Here is a 19357-nt window from a genome sequence, read left to right on the forward strand (position 1 = left end):
TTCTATCAACAGTGATTTCTTAATGATCCCCTTGGAGCCATGAGTTGGGAAAGGGGGGTCATCTATGCAGGAAAAACCCTGATAGTCAGAGACGGTGGGCCTTGGGGTTGTTGATGATTGGAGAGAGCAGGCCAAACCCAGCCCAGTGTCTCCTCCCCTGCTGGCCCGGCAGTCAGTCGGGCAGCGGCCGCCAGCACGGAATGCGCCCTCTCACTCAGCACCTCCCCTGGAGCCGGAGCCGGTTGCATTCAGCTCTGACGCCCTATGTGTGAACCCCGGCCAACCCAAACACAGTTGTGTGGGGCTTTCTTCCTGAGTCAGAGCAGTGTGGGCCCTGGCTGGGGTTTCAGCACAGCCCCTCAGGCCTACAGGCCACATGCCACCCCAGCTTTTCTCCTCTGTCCCTGAGCCCCATCACCACCACTCACCCCACAAACCCTGGGGATCCATCCCTAGTGGGGTCCAGATTCATTACCCAGCTTCATAGGTATGTTGAGTCAACAGGGACACAGTTTCCCCCTGCCCTCCTCCCCAATCCTGTCTAGTGCAGCCATTCCTGACCACACACCTCAGATGGCCCTCTTCTCTCCACTGACCTGCCTTTATCCGGCGGGCCTCCACTGTAACTCACAGATGGGGAGTCTCCCTGCCACCCGCTCCATCCCCCCAGCACTGCTGGCCAGAGACCAATCAATATAAATTATCCAATCTTTAGAACAGAGAGATGAAAGATTGACCAACAAAAAGATGAGATTTTATGGACTATTTTTCAAAGATGTCCATGACAGTGTCTTCTCCCACATGTTCTTCCAGAACCTTCATACTCCCCTTTGAATGCCAGTGATCTTATACTGTCCTATAAACAACAGACAACAGCAGAAGTGATGCTGCACAAGTTATACAAGACGAAGCATTGTCTGCCCTGGGTGCTAGAGCACTTGTCCTTAGCCTGGAGGCTGCCATGCTTTCAGGATACCAGGCCAACCCACCTGCAGGGACAATCACAGGGCTAGACCCGCTGAAGAGATAACATGAAGAAGCCTTGAGACTTCATGGAAATGGAAAGGGGGTGTGCAGCCAGCTGCTCCAGCTCCAGACATTCTCTGCTTGAAATCACAGGAACTACCCAGCTGAGCCCTCCGAAATTTCTGACCCACAGAAACCAGGATAGAAAATCAAATGACTAAATTGATGTGCTGAGCCACTAAGTTTTGGATATTTATGCAGCAATAAATAATCCTTTCAGAATAGAATTCAAAATCCAGAAAGAGATCCGTAATATATAGCTAAAATCTTAATTTTTACTGAAGGTGTCATGGTCATTCAATGGGGAAAGCCAAATTTTTTCAACAAATGGTTCCAGAACTATTGGATAAATGGGGGGTGGGGAGGATCAGAATGAACTTTGACCTCTACCTGACATCATACACAAAAATTCAAGATGGATCATACTCCTAAACGTAACACTGAAACTGAAACTATAAAGCTTCTAGAAGAAACAGAGGAGAACACATTCCTGACCTTGGAGTAAATAGACAAAGGTTTCTTAGAGAGGACCAAAAAAAATCATGAAATATAAAATTAAAACATTGACAAATTGGAATTTATCAGAATTATAAATATCTGTTTCTCAAAAGAAACTATTAAGATAATGAAAATCAAGCTATTGTCTTGGAAAAAATATTTTCAATAAACACATTCTGACACTGGACTTGTACCCAGAATATGTCAAAGAACTTGTACAAATCAATAATAAAAAGACTATCCAATTTAAAAATGGGCAAAAGATTTAAATAGACATTTCACAAAAGAAAACTCACAAATGGTCCATAAGCACTGAAGAGACGCTCAGTATCATTAGTCATAAGAGAAATACAAATAAAACTTCATCAAGATACCCCTATATACCCATAAGAATAAATAAAATGAAAGACTGACACTAATAAGTGTTGACAAGGGCAACTGGAACTCTCATACACTTCCGGTGGGAGTAAAATGGTACAATCACTTTGAAAATCGTTTGACAATGTCTTATGAAGTTAAACATACATCATATGATTCAGCCATTCTACTCCTAATTATGTACCCAAGAAAAAAGGAAATATATGTAAACAAAGATTTGTACACACATTTTTATAGCAGCTGTATTTGTAGTAGCCCCAAACTGGAAACAAGCCCCAAACTGGAAACAACCCCCAGGGAAGGGGTTTCATCACCAATTTCTCCTACCTATGCTGCTGTGCGATGCAGTCAGGCAGGGCTGGTGGCCACTGTGCAGGTGAGAGGCACCAGTCCTGTCCACATTATGCCCTCCACCTATTGTGCATGGCTGACTGGAAAGTTCCAGAGGGAGGACTGCTTTCGAACATTGGTGGTACATCCTGCAGAGGAGGCCACACCCCGCTGTTCATCAGGTGAGACTGGAGAGACGGGGGCAGGATGCATCTCAGAACACACCAGCACTTGTGAGTGGTTGAGAAGAGTTGTGGCTGCAAAAATGAGCCTTTGGCAAAAGCTTGAGAGAGGGGAGTGACGCACAGTGATTCCTTTTTCCTACATGGTCCCACCTAGGTGTCCCCAGGTCCAGTCCCCAAATCACCCTGGTAAGACTTCATTGGTTTGAACCCACTCAGCCACCCCTGATGGGAGGCTGGCCTGATACGCTGGTGGTCCAGCCCGTGCCTCCTGTGTGCTGCTTGCAGGAGTGGTCCTTTCCTAGGAAACAACCCAGGCTCAGGGGCTCCATCTCCTGCCACCCCCTCATCTACCGGGGAGCCTTGACAGTGGTTCCCATCAGCTTCCTAGCAGCAGCTCCCATGGGCTCCAATTTAAAGACAGACCGCACTGGACTGAAGGACATCCTGTCGGGGCGTGAAGGCCTTGCCTCATACAGGCATTGTTGCGGGTGGCCACGGGCCTGCACATTTGGCCTGGCCCAGTGGAAGGAGTTTGGAGGCATCCTCGTATATGGCAATGAATCTGTCTCCCACCAGCTGGGAGCCCCTCCTGAGGGCTGCACATGGCTCTGGCCTGTGGTGGGTGTGCAGGGAATGCCTTGTGGGGACTGAGGCCAACCAGGAGCGGAGAGGAGGAGACCAGAGCCGCTGCCCTCACCCTGGAGGTGGGAGCAGGGGGCCCCACACAGGATAGGGAATGGCAGCCCCCTCACCCTTTACCTGCCTCCTTGATCCCTGCCTCAGTGGTGTGTGCCTGGGATAGACAGAGGAATTCCCAAGAGCCTGCAGCCAAAACAAGGGGTGGGGATGGGAGGAAAGAGGGGAATGACTGAGACCTCAAGTCCTTACCCTGACCCAGGTGTAGCCAGTCGCCAGAAACTGCAGAAACCAGGTGATGGTCGCCAGCTCTGACGGCTCTGGTGGCCGCCTTCCCACCTGGGTGTGATTGGAAGCACATGTGCACAGCCAACACGCTGCGTCCTCTCTGGGCGGAGCCTGGGCCCTACAGCCCACATGCATAGGGTGGGGTGCCATGGCATGGCAGGATTGGGCCAGACCCCTCACTGTGTCCTGTTTATTCTGGGAGGATTTCCTGATCTGTCTCTGGCCTGATACTCAAGGGGCAGATCTGCGGGCTGGGGTGCAGTGGGCAGCTGGAGCCAGCCTTTGGAACCCCAACACTCAGCCTTTCCCTGACAGAGAGGCAGGCCACAGGGCGGAGTGTGAGCTTCCCTACATTGCCTGGCTGGCCGCCTCAGGATCTAGGTCACCAGTGCTCTAGCCCCATGCTCTGCCTTTCGCAAGCAAGTGTTCCCGTGGGATTTTTTAAATGCATGAATGTCTGGGAGAATCTCCATGTTGGCACCATTTCATATCTCCACCTTTGGCTTTTCATGAAATCACAGAACTGCAGTGAGGACAGAGAGCCTCAGAGGTGTTAGGACACCTTGGGGGAGGTCATGTCCAGGCCCCTGGCCACCCTCAGTGTATCCTTTTGGAAGACCCCAGGGGTTAGGCAGCTCTTCCATATTGAGTCACAAGGCACTCAGGGTCCCTGCCACTTTAGCCCCAGCCCTGGCTGTTCTCTGTGTCCTCTCCCAGAGCCCTTTAGGGGACTGTGTCATTCGATGTGGCAGGAGGCCCACACCCTGCACTTACCCTCATCAGGGAGGTGGCGCCCGCTGCTGCTCTGGGACCCTGGTCCCCAGGCTGGCTCACTGCCAAGGAGCACAGGCACCCTTTGTAGCCCTCCTCCAGCTGCCCAGTGAATAGGGGACGCGGTGTGGCCTGAGGCTCTGCCCCACTTGGAACCCTGCTCTGTCCCCTGCAACACACAGGCTGCTTTAATGGGCCAGCCAGTGCCCTCCTGACAGGGGCAACTGCTGTGACTCTGCTCTTGAATCAGCCTGTCTAAACTGGGAGAGGGACCGGTGTGTGTCCTGACCCTGCCCATTTTCTAACAAGGAGATCAAGAAAAGTGTTCTCTGTAGCCCCTTGCTGCAGACACAGTCCCCAGTGTGCTCTGGGACAGCCGCCCCTAGAGCTCCCTAGCCCCACCCCCCCACTCAGCCAGGCCAGGGGGGACTGGGGCTGTCGCTGAGGCCTCATGGCCTGGGCTCCGGTAGGTCAGTGGGACGGGAAGTACGGGCCAGGCAGAGGGCACTTGGCGGCACAGAGCTACAGGGCAGGGAGTGAGCCAGCAGCCAGGGTACCCCTCCTGCTGGGAGCCGCAGGTGCTGGGATACTTCAGGTCTTCTTACAGGTATGGCTGAGCCAGGGCAACAGGACTAGCAAGGACAGGGTGTGGGAGCAGTGCCCCAAAGCAGGGTCAGAAGGGTGTCTGGGCCATCTGGTTAATGGAGTTCAGGGTCAGACAGTGATGCCTGACAGGTGCAGGCCCCTGGCCAGGCTGGGAGCAGGTCACACCTGTTTGCAGGAACAAGGACTGGCCCCCAGGCCAGGGTTTAGCTATTTGGTCTCACCACCCTCTGCACTCTGCTTCCTGGGTTATGCATGGGCACAGTGCCCACTCCCAGGCTGAGTCTGGGCTGCCCCAGAGAGGATCATGTAGGTGGGGCGCTGCAGAGTGCCTGGGCCCTACTCCCCTCGCCCTCCGTGGAGGTGGGCTGGGAAGGTTGAACTCACCTTGCAGCAGACTAGGAGCAACCCTGTGAGATCACTGGGGGAGCCAACATCCAGCATCTGCCGGCAGGAGAGGGGCGACTTCTCGACCCCGCATACGTTGCCCTCCCCAACCCTGTATTGCACACTGAAGAGTGGGGGCCTTCACAGAGGGACATGGGACATTGGGGTACAGTCCCCCAAGACAGAAGCAGGTGGACACAGCACAGCAGTGTCCAGGACAATGTGGCAGGAGGGAGGGGAAGAGGAGGGGCTAGATGTAGAAGCTGGCAAACAGGAGGGGAGGGGGCAGCATCGGGGTGGGGTGCCCACCAAGGAGGGACCCTGAGCAGAGCAGCCTCCATGAGCCAGAACACTAAGTCCGTCTCTGGGTCCTCACTGAGCTTGATCTTGGCCTGCTCTGAATACTGGTTCCACACCTAGCAACAGATTCCCAGGGGTGACCTAGAGGACCCAAGCCCCACCTTGGGGCCAGTTGGGGTTGGCTGAGTGACTCACAGCCTTAAGCCTATTTTGGGCGTTCCCTGACATTCCCCCAGGGAGGGTCCCACATCCTGCCAGGCACTGGGAGAGTCTCCCCGCCATCAGGGCTTCTCCGGGGGGCAGTCAGAGCAGAAAGGGGTATCTCAGGGCTTCTGGCTTCTGGGATGCCTGAAGTCCCAAAGAGAAGGTCGGGTGTGGCTCTTCCCATGCTGCACATTGAGTCCCCACCTTCCAGAGAGCTTGGACCAGCCGTACGTCATTGTCCTCAGACACTGAGGGTTTGTGGCCCCATGTACCAATCCCAATGTAGGAATGCAGACGAGGTTTTCATTTCAGGCTAGGAAGATCTCTCTTGAGTGGATTAAATTTGTTTTGAGCTGACATAAAGTCCTTCTTTGTTGTGCCTCTCATTTTGGCCCTTTTCTCGAGGACATAGTCTGCCCTCCATGGGCTGGCATGACCGGCAGACCCCTTTCCGCCAGTCCTCCTGTGAGGAGTCTCAGTGTCTCACCTACTGCACCAGCTTAGCCTCTGCCTCGTCCTCAGATGGACTGGATGTTCTAGAGCTTTGTCATCAGTGGCCCCTGCTCCCCCTGACCTCTGTGTATCACCTGGAGCAAACCTCTGGGCCCTGGCACCTGAGTCACCTGCCAACCACTTGTCCTTTTGTCACCATCACTGTAGTTGACTCTGAGACCCTCAAGCCCTTTCCTTTTCCATCCTGTGACCACACAGACACCCATGATTCTGTGTAGAATGGGGAGAGACATCACCGGGCTAAATGCGGCCTCTTGAGAATTTCTTAACTAAAAGAGTTTTTGTTTTTCACTTTTTCTGAAAAGCGTCAAGCTATTTGTAGACCAAGTTGTTTGAACAGATTTTTCTGGATGTAGCTTATTTTTTCACTCATTAAATTCTTTTCTGTATGAATTAAAAAGTAGCATTTTTTTCACCCAAGAGTGTTTTATTTACTTCTTTCTATATCACAGCCAGCTCATTGTCAGCCTGCTAGGCAAGCAGATGCACATCCCACTTGGGGAGGCTGGGGTTTCCCTCAAGCCACAGCCTGTAAGGAGATAAAGGTGGCATACCCTGCTGCTCCCGCTCCATCCTGACTTGCTGTTTGATGGACAAGAGCCGTGTAAGTGTTTTGCTTGGACCATTCTGTTGGCAGTGTCCAGGCTGGAAAAGGTGAAGAGGCCTGATGATGTCCCACCTGACAGAACTGGAGGTGTCCTACAAATCTCTAATCCAATTGCATTTCTGTCTGTAATCTTTTGGAGCACATTTATCTTAATAAGAAAGATCACATTTATGTGGTGCCCCTCATCCTTTTTGTCTCCCATCTCCAGAATTGTTTTAAGATCCAGAATCTTGTTCACATGCACCTCCCACCCTCTGGATGAGCTATGCTCTTGACCTGCAGTCCACTCCCCTCAAGGCCAATTTCAAGCCGCCAGATCCAGGACTGTCTAGAGTCCCCTCCCCTCAAGCCCTGAGGAGGGCAGCGCTGTCAGAACCTTTTGCAGGGACATGTCTGCCTCATCAGGGACAGGTTCCTGTTTCTCCTCCTTTGTCCCCACAAGCACAGGCTTGCATGGGTCAATCCATGCTAAATGTCCTAGTGTTGTTTTTCACTGACTGATTGAACCATTTTGCAAGGCTCCAGGACCCTGAGACTGGGTTTCCACCAAGTCCCTCAGGGCTGATGAAGGCTCAGAAGTCGTGCCTGGCACTTTATGTGTCCCCTCCCGCCCCATTCCTTTATCCACAATTCCAAATTCTCCAAAGCTCTGAAACTTAAAGGTCTTCAAAACTCGGCAAAGCCAGACCTGAACTGATGTGCAGACATTTATTATGATCATTATTTATTCCAGTTTCTGTGAATAGTTGTGCTCCATGACAAAAATCTTAAATGTGTTTGATTACGAGGTGCAGTCCCAGGTTCCAGAGAGTTGTCATATAACATACAATATATACGAAGAATTCTGAATTCTAAATGCACCTGACCCCAAGGCTTTGGATGAGGGGTTGGAGCAGTGAAGTGTCCCCACACTCATCACAGGTCTGGACCAGGCAGAGCTTCTGGATCCAGAAAGAGTAGAGAGATGGGCTTTGACCACAGAATTTGGCAGAGCAACGGTACTGCTTAGGTGACTCTTACACTAAGCAAGCAAACAACTGTGTGCTAAGTGCTGGTGTTTTAGAGATGGAGGAGCCCCAGGACAACCCCATCACCCCCAGCCCAGGGTCCAGCGGAGGGAGCAAGGAGCACATGAGGGGCTGGAGAAGAAGGGTTTCCTAACTATGGACGATGCATCAGGCCATCTCCCTCCAAGGGGCCCTCACCTGGGTAGGTGGTGACCACAGGCCTAACTGTCCCTTTCTGACGGACCGAAGGCTCCACATGTGCCAGTTGGTGGCACTCCTGGAAGGTCCAGGACGAGGATACCAGGAGTGATAGTGACAAACAGGTCGGGAAGCACTCATGTTCGTGACTTCCGTGGACTCATTGTAGATCTGGGGCCTCAGCTTCCTCACATGTAAATGGGGTGCAAGCCCTGGCCTTCCCTTCACAGTGCCCCTCGCTGTTGGATCCCACCATTCTCAGGGTGGTAGTGGTCTGTCTGTGGGTCTGCAGAGCAGAAGGGGTTTGCAGAGCAGGGGCTGTGAGAGACCCCAGGGGAAACGCTTTACAGAAGGACCATCGGCGGATGGGCAGAGGGCCTGGCAGGACCAGGGGCTGCTAGAGCGGAGGGAGTCAGAGTCTGGGCCTGGGCAGGGGGACACAGGAGGGGGGGCAGTGTGTCGGGCAGTGGGCACCGCACCCTGGCCGGATGGAGCGGAGGGCGTAGCCCAGAGGCCAGGGGCTGCGCGGGCGGGTGGGGGGTGCCCAGGACCCCGCCCCCGCGGGCCGCGCTGGGTCGCGCGTGGGCGCGGCGGGCGCCGATTGGCTGTTGGGCGCGCGGGCGGGGCGGGCGGCGGCGCGCGGAGGGCCGGTCACCCCGCAGCCGGGCCTCGGCCTCAACGCTCGTCACCGCGCCCCGCCCGCGCGCCCGCCGCCGCACATCCCCCGCCGGCGGCCACCATGAGCACAGGCCTGCGGTACAAGAGCAAGCTGGCGACTCCAGGTGAGCCCGGCGCCTCCCCGCGCGCCCGCGCGCGCCTTTGTCCCCGCCGCCCGCCCGCCTCTCACCGTGTCTCTCCGTCTCTCCCCTGCCCGCCGGCCCGGACCCGCCTGGACCCGGACCCCGACCGGACCCCAACCCTGACCCAGCAGAGGACAAGCAGGTACGTGCGCTCCGCCTCTTAGCCCGCTGGCTGTCACCCATTGTAGCACCTACGCCTCCGGCCTCCAGGCGGGACCCCGCCCCCGCCAGCCATCACCCCGCCGTCACCCTGCCCTGTCGCGATAACCGATTGTCAGCCTGGGCAGTTCTGCCATGTTTGGGACTGTGAACCAGAGGAGTGGGTGCCATGCCACGGGGACCTGGCCTCTGACTCTCACAGCAGGGGCATGCACCCCTCCCAAGAAGGGGGTGCCCCGTCCCACTGGTCCAGCGCCAGCATCTCCATGCTGACCTGGCCTTAGGCCATGTGCTAAGGGTCCTGAGTGAGGCCACTGGTTATGACAGGCCACAGGCGAGGGGAGGGGTCTCCGTGTTCACCCACCAGCATAGAGACCCTGAGCAGCCCCTCAAGGGAGCCTCTGCCCACCTCACCTCACTCCTCTGCCTCTTATGCCCCCTCACCCCACACGCCAATTTGAATGGGCTGATCTGTGGCCAGGCCTCCTCCCCAGACTGGGAGCCTCCAGGGCCTGGTCTGAGTCATCCCTGAGCCCAGCACCGGTCTTCCATCCTAGTGGGTACAAATAGGCTTGTGGCCACCCAAAGGGGCTGGCTTGGTCCCCACGCTCCAGGAATGCAGGACCCAACAGCAGGCTGGCCTGGGCACCCACTATGAAACCCAGATGAATTCAGGGTTAAACAGAGCTGGAGACCCCAAGACTGGGGTGAGGATGGGTAACCAGGGGGGGCTGGTGGCTCTGGAGCAGCCCTGCTGGGGCCTCTGACTTGAGAACAGCCGTGTTTGGGGGAGAAAAGGAGGGCCCAACTCTGGCACCAGTGTGGCCTTAGCAGCCATGGTCAGGGATCGGAGTTCACCGGGTAGGTGCTGGGTGGAACCCCGAAGTCCTGGCCCAGGGTGCGGCAGGTGGGCCAGGTGCAGCCCGGCAGGTCGGGGGAGGGCCTGGAGTCACTGGCTGTCTGGTGCCAGTCTCCTGGCAGGGATGTGCCCCGCCCTGAGACGCAAAGTCTTGTAGGGAAGGGCCCTGTCAACCTTACCTTGCCAGTGAGGAGCTCCCCAGGGAGCCCAGGCGGGGAACTACCTCCCCATCATGGGCGGTCAGACAATGCCTGAGATGCAGGGACACATGCTGTCAGGCTATTGTTTGAAGGAGAGAAAGAGGGGAGGCCTGGGAGAACAGCCCCCATGGCTTCTCCTGGGCCTGCAGGCACTTGGAGTCATTGGGCTGGGCAGTTCTGCTCAGCACCACCCAGGGACCTGTCCTGCCGAGGTGTGAGCCTCTTCAAGCCTGTGTCTGCCCCCCGCCCCAGGTCAGCTAGGAGCCAGCCTCACCCATACTCTGCCCCTAGGACCTGAGGGAGAGGGCACCATGCAGGCAGAAGGGGAGCCCTGGGATCAGGGCCAGGGAACCAGGTGTTTTGGGGCAGGATCCCATGGGCCTGGGGGAGCATGTGTGGCTTCAGTGTTACCGATGTTGGTGTTACTGAACATAGCCTGTCCACACTCTGTGAAATGCGGTGGAGGAGCTCTGGTGACCCTCCGTGCTCCTGCCGCATTTTAGGCAGTGGGGAGTGTGCTGGTGGCTATGTGCCCCCTCCTCCAACCCCCACCCGGTGTCCGGCAGAGATGGGGCTTCTCTCGACTGTGGTGGCAGTTTCCAGAGCTGACGCTGGTGATTCTAAGAATGGAAATGCCTCGAGAGTCTCAGGCTGTGGGAGGAGGTGGGCGCAGCTGTGTCTAGGTCTCGGGAAGCCCTGAGGGAAATTTGTTGTGCTTTGGAACCAGAGAAAAGGAGCGGCAGGGCCCCTTCCTGGTGACTCCCTAAGGGAGTTCACAGGCCCTGTCTGGGCACAGTTAGGTGATGGGACAGAAGGGTTGGGAGCTGGGAGTAAGACTCTCACTCTCCTGAGCTGTGCTTTACCAAAGGGGAAACTGAGTCAGTCTGGGAGCCACAAACTCCGTTAGATACCAACCTGTGGAGTGCTAACTCTCCCTCTCAGCCTGAGGCCCAGGCCTAGGTCTTTCTTCCTGGGGATGCCCTGGACCTGAGATGTCAGCCTTCTGGGTGGTGCTGAGGGCCATGTCCAAAGTGGTCCCATGGGTGGAGGTAGAGTGGGACTCAGCCCAGAGGCCTCCTGCATGGCAGAGGGCTGGGGCTAGTGAGGAAGCTTTTTCAAAGCAAGGACTGGGGCCCTGGCTGGGAGAGCTGGGGGTCCCTGTGGCTTCCCGCGGCTCTCCACACTCTCCTCTTAGATGAAAGGCTCTCCTGTTCCCAGCTGTGGGCCCACCCCTCCTCCCCAGGTGCCAGCGGCCTCCAGGTCCCACAATAGCACCACGAGCCTGGACAAGGGTACAGAGGCTCCTCCAACAGGGGTGGGTGGGGGAGAGCTGGGGGTGCTGCCTGTCCTTAGCGACACACATAGTCCAGGGGGCACTTCTCTTCAACCCCAGCTTTGTTAGACCTCCTTTCCTGCCCAGCTGGCACTGGCTTGTTCAGATTCTGTTGGGGTACTGGAGGGGGAGATGAGGGTTTGTGGCTCAGAAGACCACTGTGGTCCTTGGGGTGGTCACAGGGGGTGAGGGCTGAGCTGACTGGAGCTCTCCAGTCCCCATATGCCCAGTCCTGTGGGTCAGACCAGGCAGAGCAGCTCAGAGGGAGTGCCCGCGGTGAGAGAGCCCATTCCACACACCCAAATCGCTGTTGGCAAGGGCTGTCTAGGGACAGCTGTGGCAGCACATGAGTGGCAGTCAGGTTTGTAGAGCGACATGCTGACTGCAGCTTCCAAAGTTCCAGAGGTAGAGCTGGGTAGGTGGCTAGTGCTCTGGTCCCCTTCCTGCTGCAAGCCTCCTTGGGCCTGGGGTGGGATGGAGGCAGGTCCAGGCTGGGGAGGTGGGCCCTATCATCACTAGGTTCCCCTACATGTCTTGGGGACCACGCTGGTTAAGAATCCCCCAAGCATACACACAAACACACACACACACACACACACACACACACACACACACACACACACACGGGGGGGGGGGGCAGGGGGCAGATCAGCCCCAAGCAGAGGGGAGAAGGCAGTGCCAGGAAGGGTGTGTCCATAGGTAGTGGGGCGCCGAGACACTGCGGGCGGTTTTCCTGCAGAGACTGCGAGGCGAGCGGGGTACACCGGCTGGTCCCGCGTGGGTGCGCGTGGGGCACGGGAGCGGCCTCTGGCGCCCTCTAGCGGGCGGAAGCCACGCCGCAGCTATGGGGGGGCGGGATGCAGCCGCCACAGACGCAGCGGACCCCCACCCCTATCCCCACCACTCGAGTCCACGGGTGGGACCCGGCCTCCTCTCCCCCTTCTCCACCTCAGTTGTCCGACGCCTGGATTGAGGCCGCAGGTCCGGCAGCTGAGCTCCCCGTACTCGCTGCGCCGCGTTATCCCTGCGCCTGTACTCGGTCGGCCCTGCCCTTCACGGCAGCTTTCCGGTGGCTCCGCCCGCGGCCCAATTTCCAGGCGACCGTTTCCCGGCGACAGCGCGGGCGGGGCGGTCTCTGCGCGGAGCCCCGCCTCTGGTTCTCGTGCTGAGCAGGGCCGGCTGTGGCTGCGACGCCGCGCGGCTCAGGGCGGGTCCGCAGAGGCAATGGGGATGGCTCGCGCGGCCTCCAGGGTCAGCGGCACCCCGGGTGGGCCACGTCCCTTCTCCCGGCCTCAGTTCCCGTGTCCCTAAAACGGGAGCGAAAACAGGACTTCCAGGCAGTACCGCGCCTAAGTCCCTGGAGAACGCCGGGCCCGTATCGGCCTGACCCGGTCTGGGGTCCCAAGGCTCCGGCAGGGTCTGGGGGGTCGCTGCGATGGACTCTCTGGCAGCACCCCAGGACCGCCTGGTGGAGCAGCTGTTGTCACCGCGGACGCAGGCCCAGAGGCGTCTCAAGGTGTGTGTGGAGAAGGGAGTAGAATGTGGGTCAGTGTGTGTGCGCCCGCTGGGGCCAGGCCCCAGGGCTCTGGGATGTGACAGGGGCTGGCAGGGCAAGGGTCCACAGGGGGTGGGCGCCGGAGCCGCCAGAGGGGGAGGCTCAGCGCTGCTGTCTATAAATAGCCCCTGCTCCACCATTGCAGCAGCCAGCCACCCCCGCGGCTGGAAGGGAGCCACATGGGGCCTCCCACCCCCTGGTACACTCAGGGAGGGGTGAGTATTGAGCCCTGGGCTTCTCCCCCCTATGAAGGGTGGAGAGAGTTTGAAGAGGCTCGGTTTTGGTGTTCTCCAGCGAGGACACTGTGTCTGCTGTGGCCTGACATCTCCCCCTATACACACACACACGCACATACATACACACCACAGTCTTGGGTCCCTGCAAAACCCCTCGCTGAAGCTGAAACAAGGGTGCCTTCATCAGCCACCCCCCAACCTGCCTTCCCACCTCCAGGCCTTTGCCCACAGGGCCTCACCCCCTTTCTTCTATTGGAACACCCCACTCTGGGAACTTGGTCCTCTGCTGCCGCCTTGCCTGAGCTTGGTAGGGAACAGGGCATGTGGCTGCCAAGGAGCCCCAGTGTACCCCCTGACTTTCCACACCCCTGCCCCCAGGATATTGACAAGCAGTACGTGGGCTTTGCCACGCTGCCCAACCAGGTGCATCGGAAGTCAGTGAAGAAGGGCTTCGATTTCACACTCATGGTGGCAGGTGAGTGGGCCAGACTCCCAGGTGGGGTGACTGGGGCCACTGGTTGGACAGGCTGTTGTGGGGGCCTTGGATCTAACCCAACTCCTTCACTTTACCTGTGGTCAGGTGAGTCAGGCTTGGGGAAGTCCACACTGGTCCACAGCCTTTTCCTGACCGACCTGTACAAGGACCGGAAGCTGCTCAGTGCTGAGGGTGAGTGGACCTGTCACTGTCCTGGCACTGGTTCACACCCTTCAAAGGGTGCCTTTCCAGGTCCAGCCCCACTCCTCTCTCCTGACAGCATGGGTCTCCTGTTCAGGGATCAGGAGCAGTGGCCCAGACCACAGTCAGGCCTTGTGGCCAAAACACTAGGATGGATGAGAGCAGGGTTCTGGCTGCCCAAGGTGGGGGTGGAGGGTGAGGGTCAGAGAGGCCCCTCCAAGCCATGTCCCCTTTCCTGAAGAGCGCATCAGCCAGACGGTAGAGATTCTGAAGCACACAGTGGACATCGAGGAGAAGGGCGTCAAGTTGAAGCTCACCATTGTGGACACTCCGGGCTTCGGGGACGCCGTCAACAACTCTGAGTGGTGAGGAAGACCTGGCTGAGAAATGGTCCCTCCCCAGGCTGACCCAGGCTTTCCCCGGGGCTGGCGGGCCACCTTCACAGCCTGGCCTCATGTGCCCACTGCCCACAGCTGGAAGCCCATCACCGACTATGTGGACCAGCAGTTTGAGCAGTATTTCCGTGATGAGAGTGGTCTCAACCGCAAGAACATCCAAGACAACCGGGTGCATTGCTGCCTGTACTTCATCTCTCCGTTTGGCCATGGGTGCGTGACTGTCCTGGGACCAGGGGCCACCCACCTCTGTAAAGCCCCACTCATAACCCCATAGCCATCCCCTCCCTGACCCTCTCCCTACCCCACCATCACCCCCACCAGCCCTTCACCACCCTGGCTGCCCCCTGCAGGTTGCGACCAGTGGACGTGGGTTTCATGAAGGCTCTGCATGAGAAGGTCAATATCGTGCCCCTCATTGCCAAAGCTGACTGTCTGGTCCCTGGCGAGATCCGGAAGCTGAAGGAGCGGGTGAGCCTGTGTTGCAGTGGGGCCTGGCCCAGGACTTGGGCTGAGAGCACCAGGTGTGCTGATCCCAGGTGCCACCACATCTGGCCCAAGGGACCTAGCCAGCCCTGAATCTGATAGCCCTGCCCCACCACAGATCCGGGAGGAGATTGACAAGTTCGGGATCCATGTGTATCAGTTCCCCGAGTGTGACTCAGACGAGGACGAGGACTTCAAGCAGCAGGATCGGGAACTGAAGGTAGGCATGCAGCCCCGTGGGCAGGGAGGGAACTGGAGGCCAGTTCACTTGGGGCCCAGAGAATGGCTGAGAGCCCAGGTCCAACCTGGTGGGGGTAGGGGTCTTCAGTCTGGGCAGTAGAGACCTTTTACCTAGCAAGAGAGGGCTAGGGTTTCCCATGTCTCTGCCTGGCTTGTGGATTTGGGCCCCACGTGGTTAGTGAGTCCTGGAGCACTTGCCAGGACCCAAAGCCACAGCTGCTGGCCAGGCCCCCACCCTGACCCTGCTCCTTAGTCTCCTTATGGGTCACCAGCAGAAAGGCCCAGCCAATCGCCACAGGGCTGTGCATGCCTTGGCTCCCAGAATTCTGTGCTCCAGAGGCTGAGTGTGACTTTGGGTGCCCCAGCAGCTAGAGTAGTTATGACCAAATCCAAGCCAGGGAACAGGTGGCCACCAGGCCAGGAGCAGGGTCAGGCAGTCCCTTGGCCCCAACCAAAGTCAGCAGGGGCAGCACTAAGAGGCCTGGGCTCAGCCAGTCAGAGGCCCTAGGGTGTAAATTGCACCAGCTCTGGCCTCAGCTGGCAGCAGAGAGGCCAAAGCTGGGGGTGGAGGGGTGGAGGGTGGGCGGGGTGATGCCAGGATCCCTTTGGGAAGAGGTTGTTGATGGTGATGCTAGAGGGGCTGACCGGGCACTGAGTGCCCACGCCCCTCTCCAACCACGAACCCCAAACCCATACTAACTGGGCGTGAGCCCTTGCACCTGCCCGTCCCCAGGAGAGTGCGCCCTTTGCGGTTATCGGCAGCAACACGGTGGTGGAGGCCAAGGGACAGCGGGTCCGGGGGCGACTGTACCCCTGGGGCATTGTGGAGGGTAAGTCCAGGCGGTGCATGTGTGGGGGGTGGAGGGAAGACTTCACTGGGCCAGCACCCCACCCACTGCCTGCTCCTTCCCCACAGTGGAGAACCAGGCGCACTGCGACTTCGTGAAGCTACGCAACATGCTCATCCGCACACACATGCATGACCTCAAGGACGTGACGTGCGACGTGCACTATGAGAATTACCGTGCACACTGCATCCAGCAGATGACCAGGTGAGCCACGCCGCCCACTCCAAACCTGGACCTGCACCTCGTGGCCCCAACCGTGTTTCCAGGACCTAGCTTGGTCCTGGCTGCCCACCTAGGCTTGAACCTTGCCCCAGCCCCCAAATTGGCTTTCCAGCACCTTGTGTCCCCAGAGCCAGCCCAGAAATGTGGGAGCTCAGGAGAGCAGCCTTGGTAGTGGCAGAGTCAGCTGAACCTCCCAGTAGCACTGTCCCTTTTGTCCACCCTGCAGCAAACTGACCCAGGACAGTCGCATGGAGAGCCCCATCCCCATCCTGCCACTGCCCACCCCCGATGCTGAGACGGAGAAGCTCATCAGGATGAAGGATGAGGAGGTTGGTGAGGCGGTGGGGGAGGAGCAGGGGCTGGAGCAGCGGGAACTGGGCCAGGCCCTCATCTAATTTCTCACCCACTCTCCATTGTTCCTGCTCCCAACCCCCAGCTGAGGCGCATGCAGGAGATGCTGCAGAAGATGAAGCAGCAAATGCAGGACCAGTGATCCCACCCCAGCCCCACACTGCCGTGGATTTACTGCCAGTTTCCAGGCTGGCCCTTCCCACCCCTGCACCTCGACCAGCCTGGACTCGACCCTGGATTCATCTGGATCTCCAACAGGCCTGGACACAACCCCAATCCCAGAGTGGCCTAAACCCGGACGTTTCCCATCCTGACCTAGAGACTGGGGGTCACAGCCCCCAACCAACCCTAATTTATTCTCAGCATCAGCCCCTCCCCTCATTTGTATCTGCTTTCATGGGGCCTGGGCAACAGCCCCCACAACAGGCCCCCTATGGTCTTGGGGGTCACAGGAGTTAGGTTGGGCTTGACTTTTGAGATCTCTCCCCTTCCAGGTCACAGCCCTCAGATTCCAGGCCCTACTCAGGCAGGCGGGTAAACCAAGGCAGAATAGGGAGCAGATCCCCCGATCTCGGACCTATTCCCCCACCCCACTGCCACAACGAGGATTTAGGAACCCTGCTCCCCTGCTCCCCCTGGAGCCCAGCATATGCTGAGACCTCACTTTGTGTGAATGTGGGCCAGATCGTCTCTTCCCTCCTCACCCAGTGTAGCTCAGCGGGGAGCTAGGTTTGCAGAAGCACTTAGGATCGCTCCAGACCGAAGGAAGCCAGCTGGCTGCAGGGAAGGGTGGCTGGGGCTGGGATGCCTGTGATAACCTATGCCCCGCCCCCATGGCTGTGGCCTGCTAGGGCTCCAAAAGCAGTGGGTGGTGGGCCATCCCTGGCAACCCCCATGCCTAGTCTGCGTTCCCCACCTCGATGGAGGTCCCTTCTTCCCAGCAGCACTGTTACCCTGGGTTCCCCAGCCCTTGCCCCCCCCTCCTCCACCGGCATGAACCTTTCCCCAAGACCCATTCTCCAGTTTTGTTCAGTTTTGAATGCCGAGTCCTGTCCTGGTGACAGAACAATGTTGGTAAACGTCGCAGCGGGTGTCCAACTGCTCCTTGCAGAGTGAGTGGGGGCGGAAATGCGGGCATCGCGGGCCTTGGTGATAGCGCTCTATCTGTGGCCGCAGCGCCTGTCCCGACAACCTTGGGGTTATTTCTGGAGGGGCGGCTGCTCTGTGGTGGGTGCACCCGGAATGCCGCAGCCTGGCAAGAGCGGAGGCCTTATCGCCTAGTTCTCTGGCAAACGCCTCCCTCTCCAGAGCAAGCCGGGTCGCCATTCTCTCGCCATGGGCTTCGGTGAGTCTGGTGGCAGGCCAAGCCCCGCTCCCTGGACAGTTGGGCTGGGAGGCGCTCCCGTCGTTTTGGCTGCAGTAGGAAGAGATTTAGGTCAGACTTAGAGGGGACTTGAAGCCAGTATGGCGAGGTGGTCGGGGTGACGAGGTTTGCATACAATGGGGCGGGGGGGCGCTGGCCTGCAGGACTGGAGCCAGGCTCGGCACTCCGGGTGCTGAGGGACCCCCACCCAGGTTCCCTGCAGGTCGCCCGGCTCACCAGGGCGCTTCCCTTTCAGGGCCGCGCGGGGCGCTGAGCCTGTTGCTCCTGCTGCTCGCGCCGCTGAGCCGCCCGGCCGCGGGCTGCCCCGCGCCGTGTCGCTGCGCCGGGACGCGAGTGGATTGCGGGCGCCGCGGTCTGACGTGGGCCTCGCTGCCTGCCGCCTTCCCACCCGACACGACCGAACTGGTGCTGACGGGCAACAACCTGACGGCGTTGCCACCGGGGCTGCTGGATGCGCTTCCCGCGCTGCGCGCCGCGCATCTAGGCGCCAACCCCTGGCGCTGTGACTGCCGCCTGGTGCCGCTGCGCGCCTGGCTGGCGGGCCGCCAGGAGCGCGCGCTCTACCGCGACCTGCGCTGCGCAGCGCCCCTCGCGCTTCGAGGCCGCGTGCTGTCCTACCTGGCAGAGGAAGAGCTGCGCGCCGCCTGCGCGCCTGGCGCGCTCTGCTGGGGGGCGCTGGCGGCACAGCTTGTGCTGCTCGGCCTCGGGCTGCTGCACGCACTGCTGCTGGCCCTGCTGCTGTGCCGCCTGCGGAGGCTGCGAGCCAGCGCCCGCGCCGCGCACCGCTGGTCGCTGACCGCCCCGTTGGTGGCGGAACTGGCCGGAGCCAGTGAGTCCTGAGAGGAGCGGACTGGCGTTGAGCGACGCGGGCCTGCCAGCTCGACAGGACCCTGCCCTGAGGAATCTTTGCCCTAAACTGCACCCGCTCTTTTCTGCCCAGGTCTCATCTCTCAGGCCCGCCCCCCCTGCAGGCCCCGGTCCATGGGAGCCCGGCTGCTGCACGCCCACCCCTAGCGCAGCGAGCCCACGCCCTGGATGCTTAGGCAGGTCCAGGAACCCAACTTCAGCCCAGACCCTGCGCCCCCCCAACTGCAGCGAAGAATAAACTCCTTCTCCCAATCTGACCTGTCTCTATACCCTCCACATGGGAACCCTCTTCCCCAAACCACAGAAAAAATCCTGAGAGGTCGTTTAAGGGGACACATCATCACATCTTCATGCACCCCAAATAATCTCCAAACAAACGGGGTCAGTGAGTAAACTCTTCTTAGCCACTGACTTTCACAGAAGTTCAAGTAGGAAAGCAGAGAAAAATCCAAACAACAGTGACACACTATATGCTAGTGAGGGACAGGGGAGAGTAAGGACACTGGGGACAGTGAGGACTCTATGGGGAGACAGAGGACACTTTGGACAGCGAGGATTCTGGGGAGAGTGAAGACTGGACAGTGAGGATAGTGTGTGAACAGCAAGAACACGGGACAGCAAGGACACAGTGGGGAGTGAGGACACTGGGGACAGCGAGGACACTGGGGAGTGAACACGGGACATTGAGGATATTGTGGGGCAGCGAAAACACGGGATAGTGAGGCCACGGGACACAGGATACTGGGGACAGCAAGGACACTGGGAGAAACAAAGACAAGGGACAGTGAACATGGGACAGTGAGGACACTACAGGA

At 58.6% G+C, this 19357-nt stretch overlaps 2 protein-coding genes across 4 annotated transcripts; both read left to right on the forward strand.

The window, feature by feature from the left end:
- Window positions 1-8572: 8572 nt before the first annotated feature.
- Window positions 8573-17374, forward strand: SEPTIN5 (septin 5). 3 transcript variants are annotated; one of them, XM_033097888.1, is made up of 12 exons: window positions 8573-8713; window positions 8863-8873; window positions 13452-13548; window positions 13654-13740; window positions 13991-14114; window positions 14223-14357; window positions 14498-14615; window positions 14749-14850; window positions 15604-15700; window positions 15787-15922; window positions 16167-16269; window positions 16377-17374. In XM_033097888.1, exons 1-12 carry the CDS (start codon window positions 8671-8673, stop codon window positions 16431-16433), a joined length of 1110 nt encoding a protein of 369 aa, XP_032953779.1. In that variant the 5' UTR covers window positions 8573-8670; the 3' UTR covers window positions 16434-17374. The 3 variants fall into 3 exon arrangements, with proteins under 3 accessions (XP_032953779.1, XP_032953778.1, XP_032953776.1); XM_033097887.1 differs by having other exon boundaries at window positions 8586-8713; window positions 8860-8873; XM_033097885.1 differs by lacking the exons at window positions 8573-8713; window positions 8863-8873 and adding an exon at window positions 12230-12798.
- Window positions 17375-17496: 122 nt separating this feature from the next.
- Window positions 17497-18790, forward strand: GP1BB (glycoprotein Ib platelet subunit beta). Its single transcript, XM_033097889.1, has 2 exons — window positions 17497-17636; window positions 17911-18790. The coding sequence occupies exons 1-2, from the start codon at window positions 17627-17629 to the stop codon at window positions 18513-18515; spliced, it is 615 nt and encodes a 204-aa protein (XP_032953780.1). The 5' UTR covers window positions 17497-17626; the 3' UTR covers window positions 18516-18790.
- The last annotated feature ends 567 nt before the right edge of the window (window positions 18791-19357 follow it).

The sequence above is a fragment of the Rhinolophus ferrumequinum genome, chromosome 25 (assembly GCF_004115265.2).
Source record: "Rhinolophus ferrumequinum isolate MPI-CBG mRhiFer1 chromosome 25, mRhiFer1_v1.p, whole genome shotgun sequence".
NCBI lineage: Eukaryota > Metazoa > Chordata > Mammalia > Chiroptera > Rhinolophidae > Rhinolophus > Rhinolophus ferrumequinum.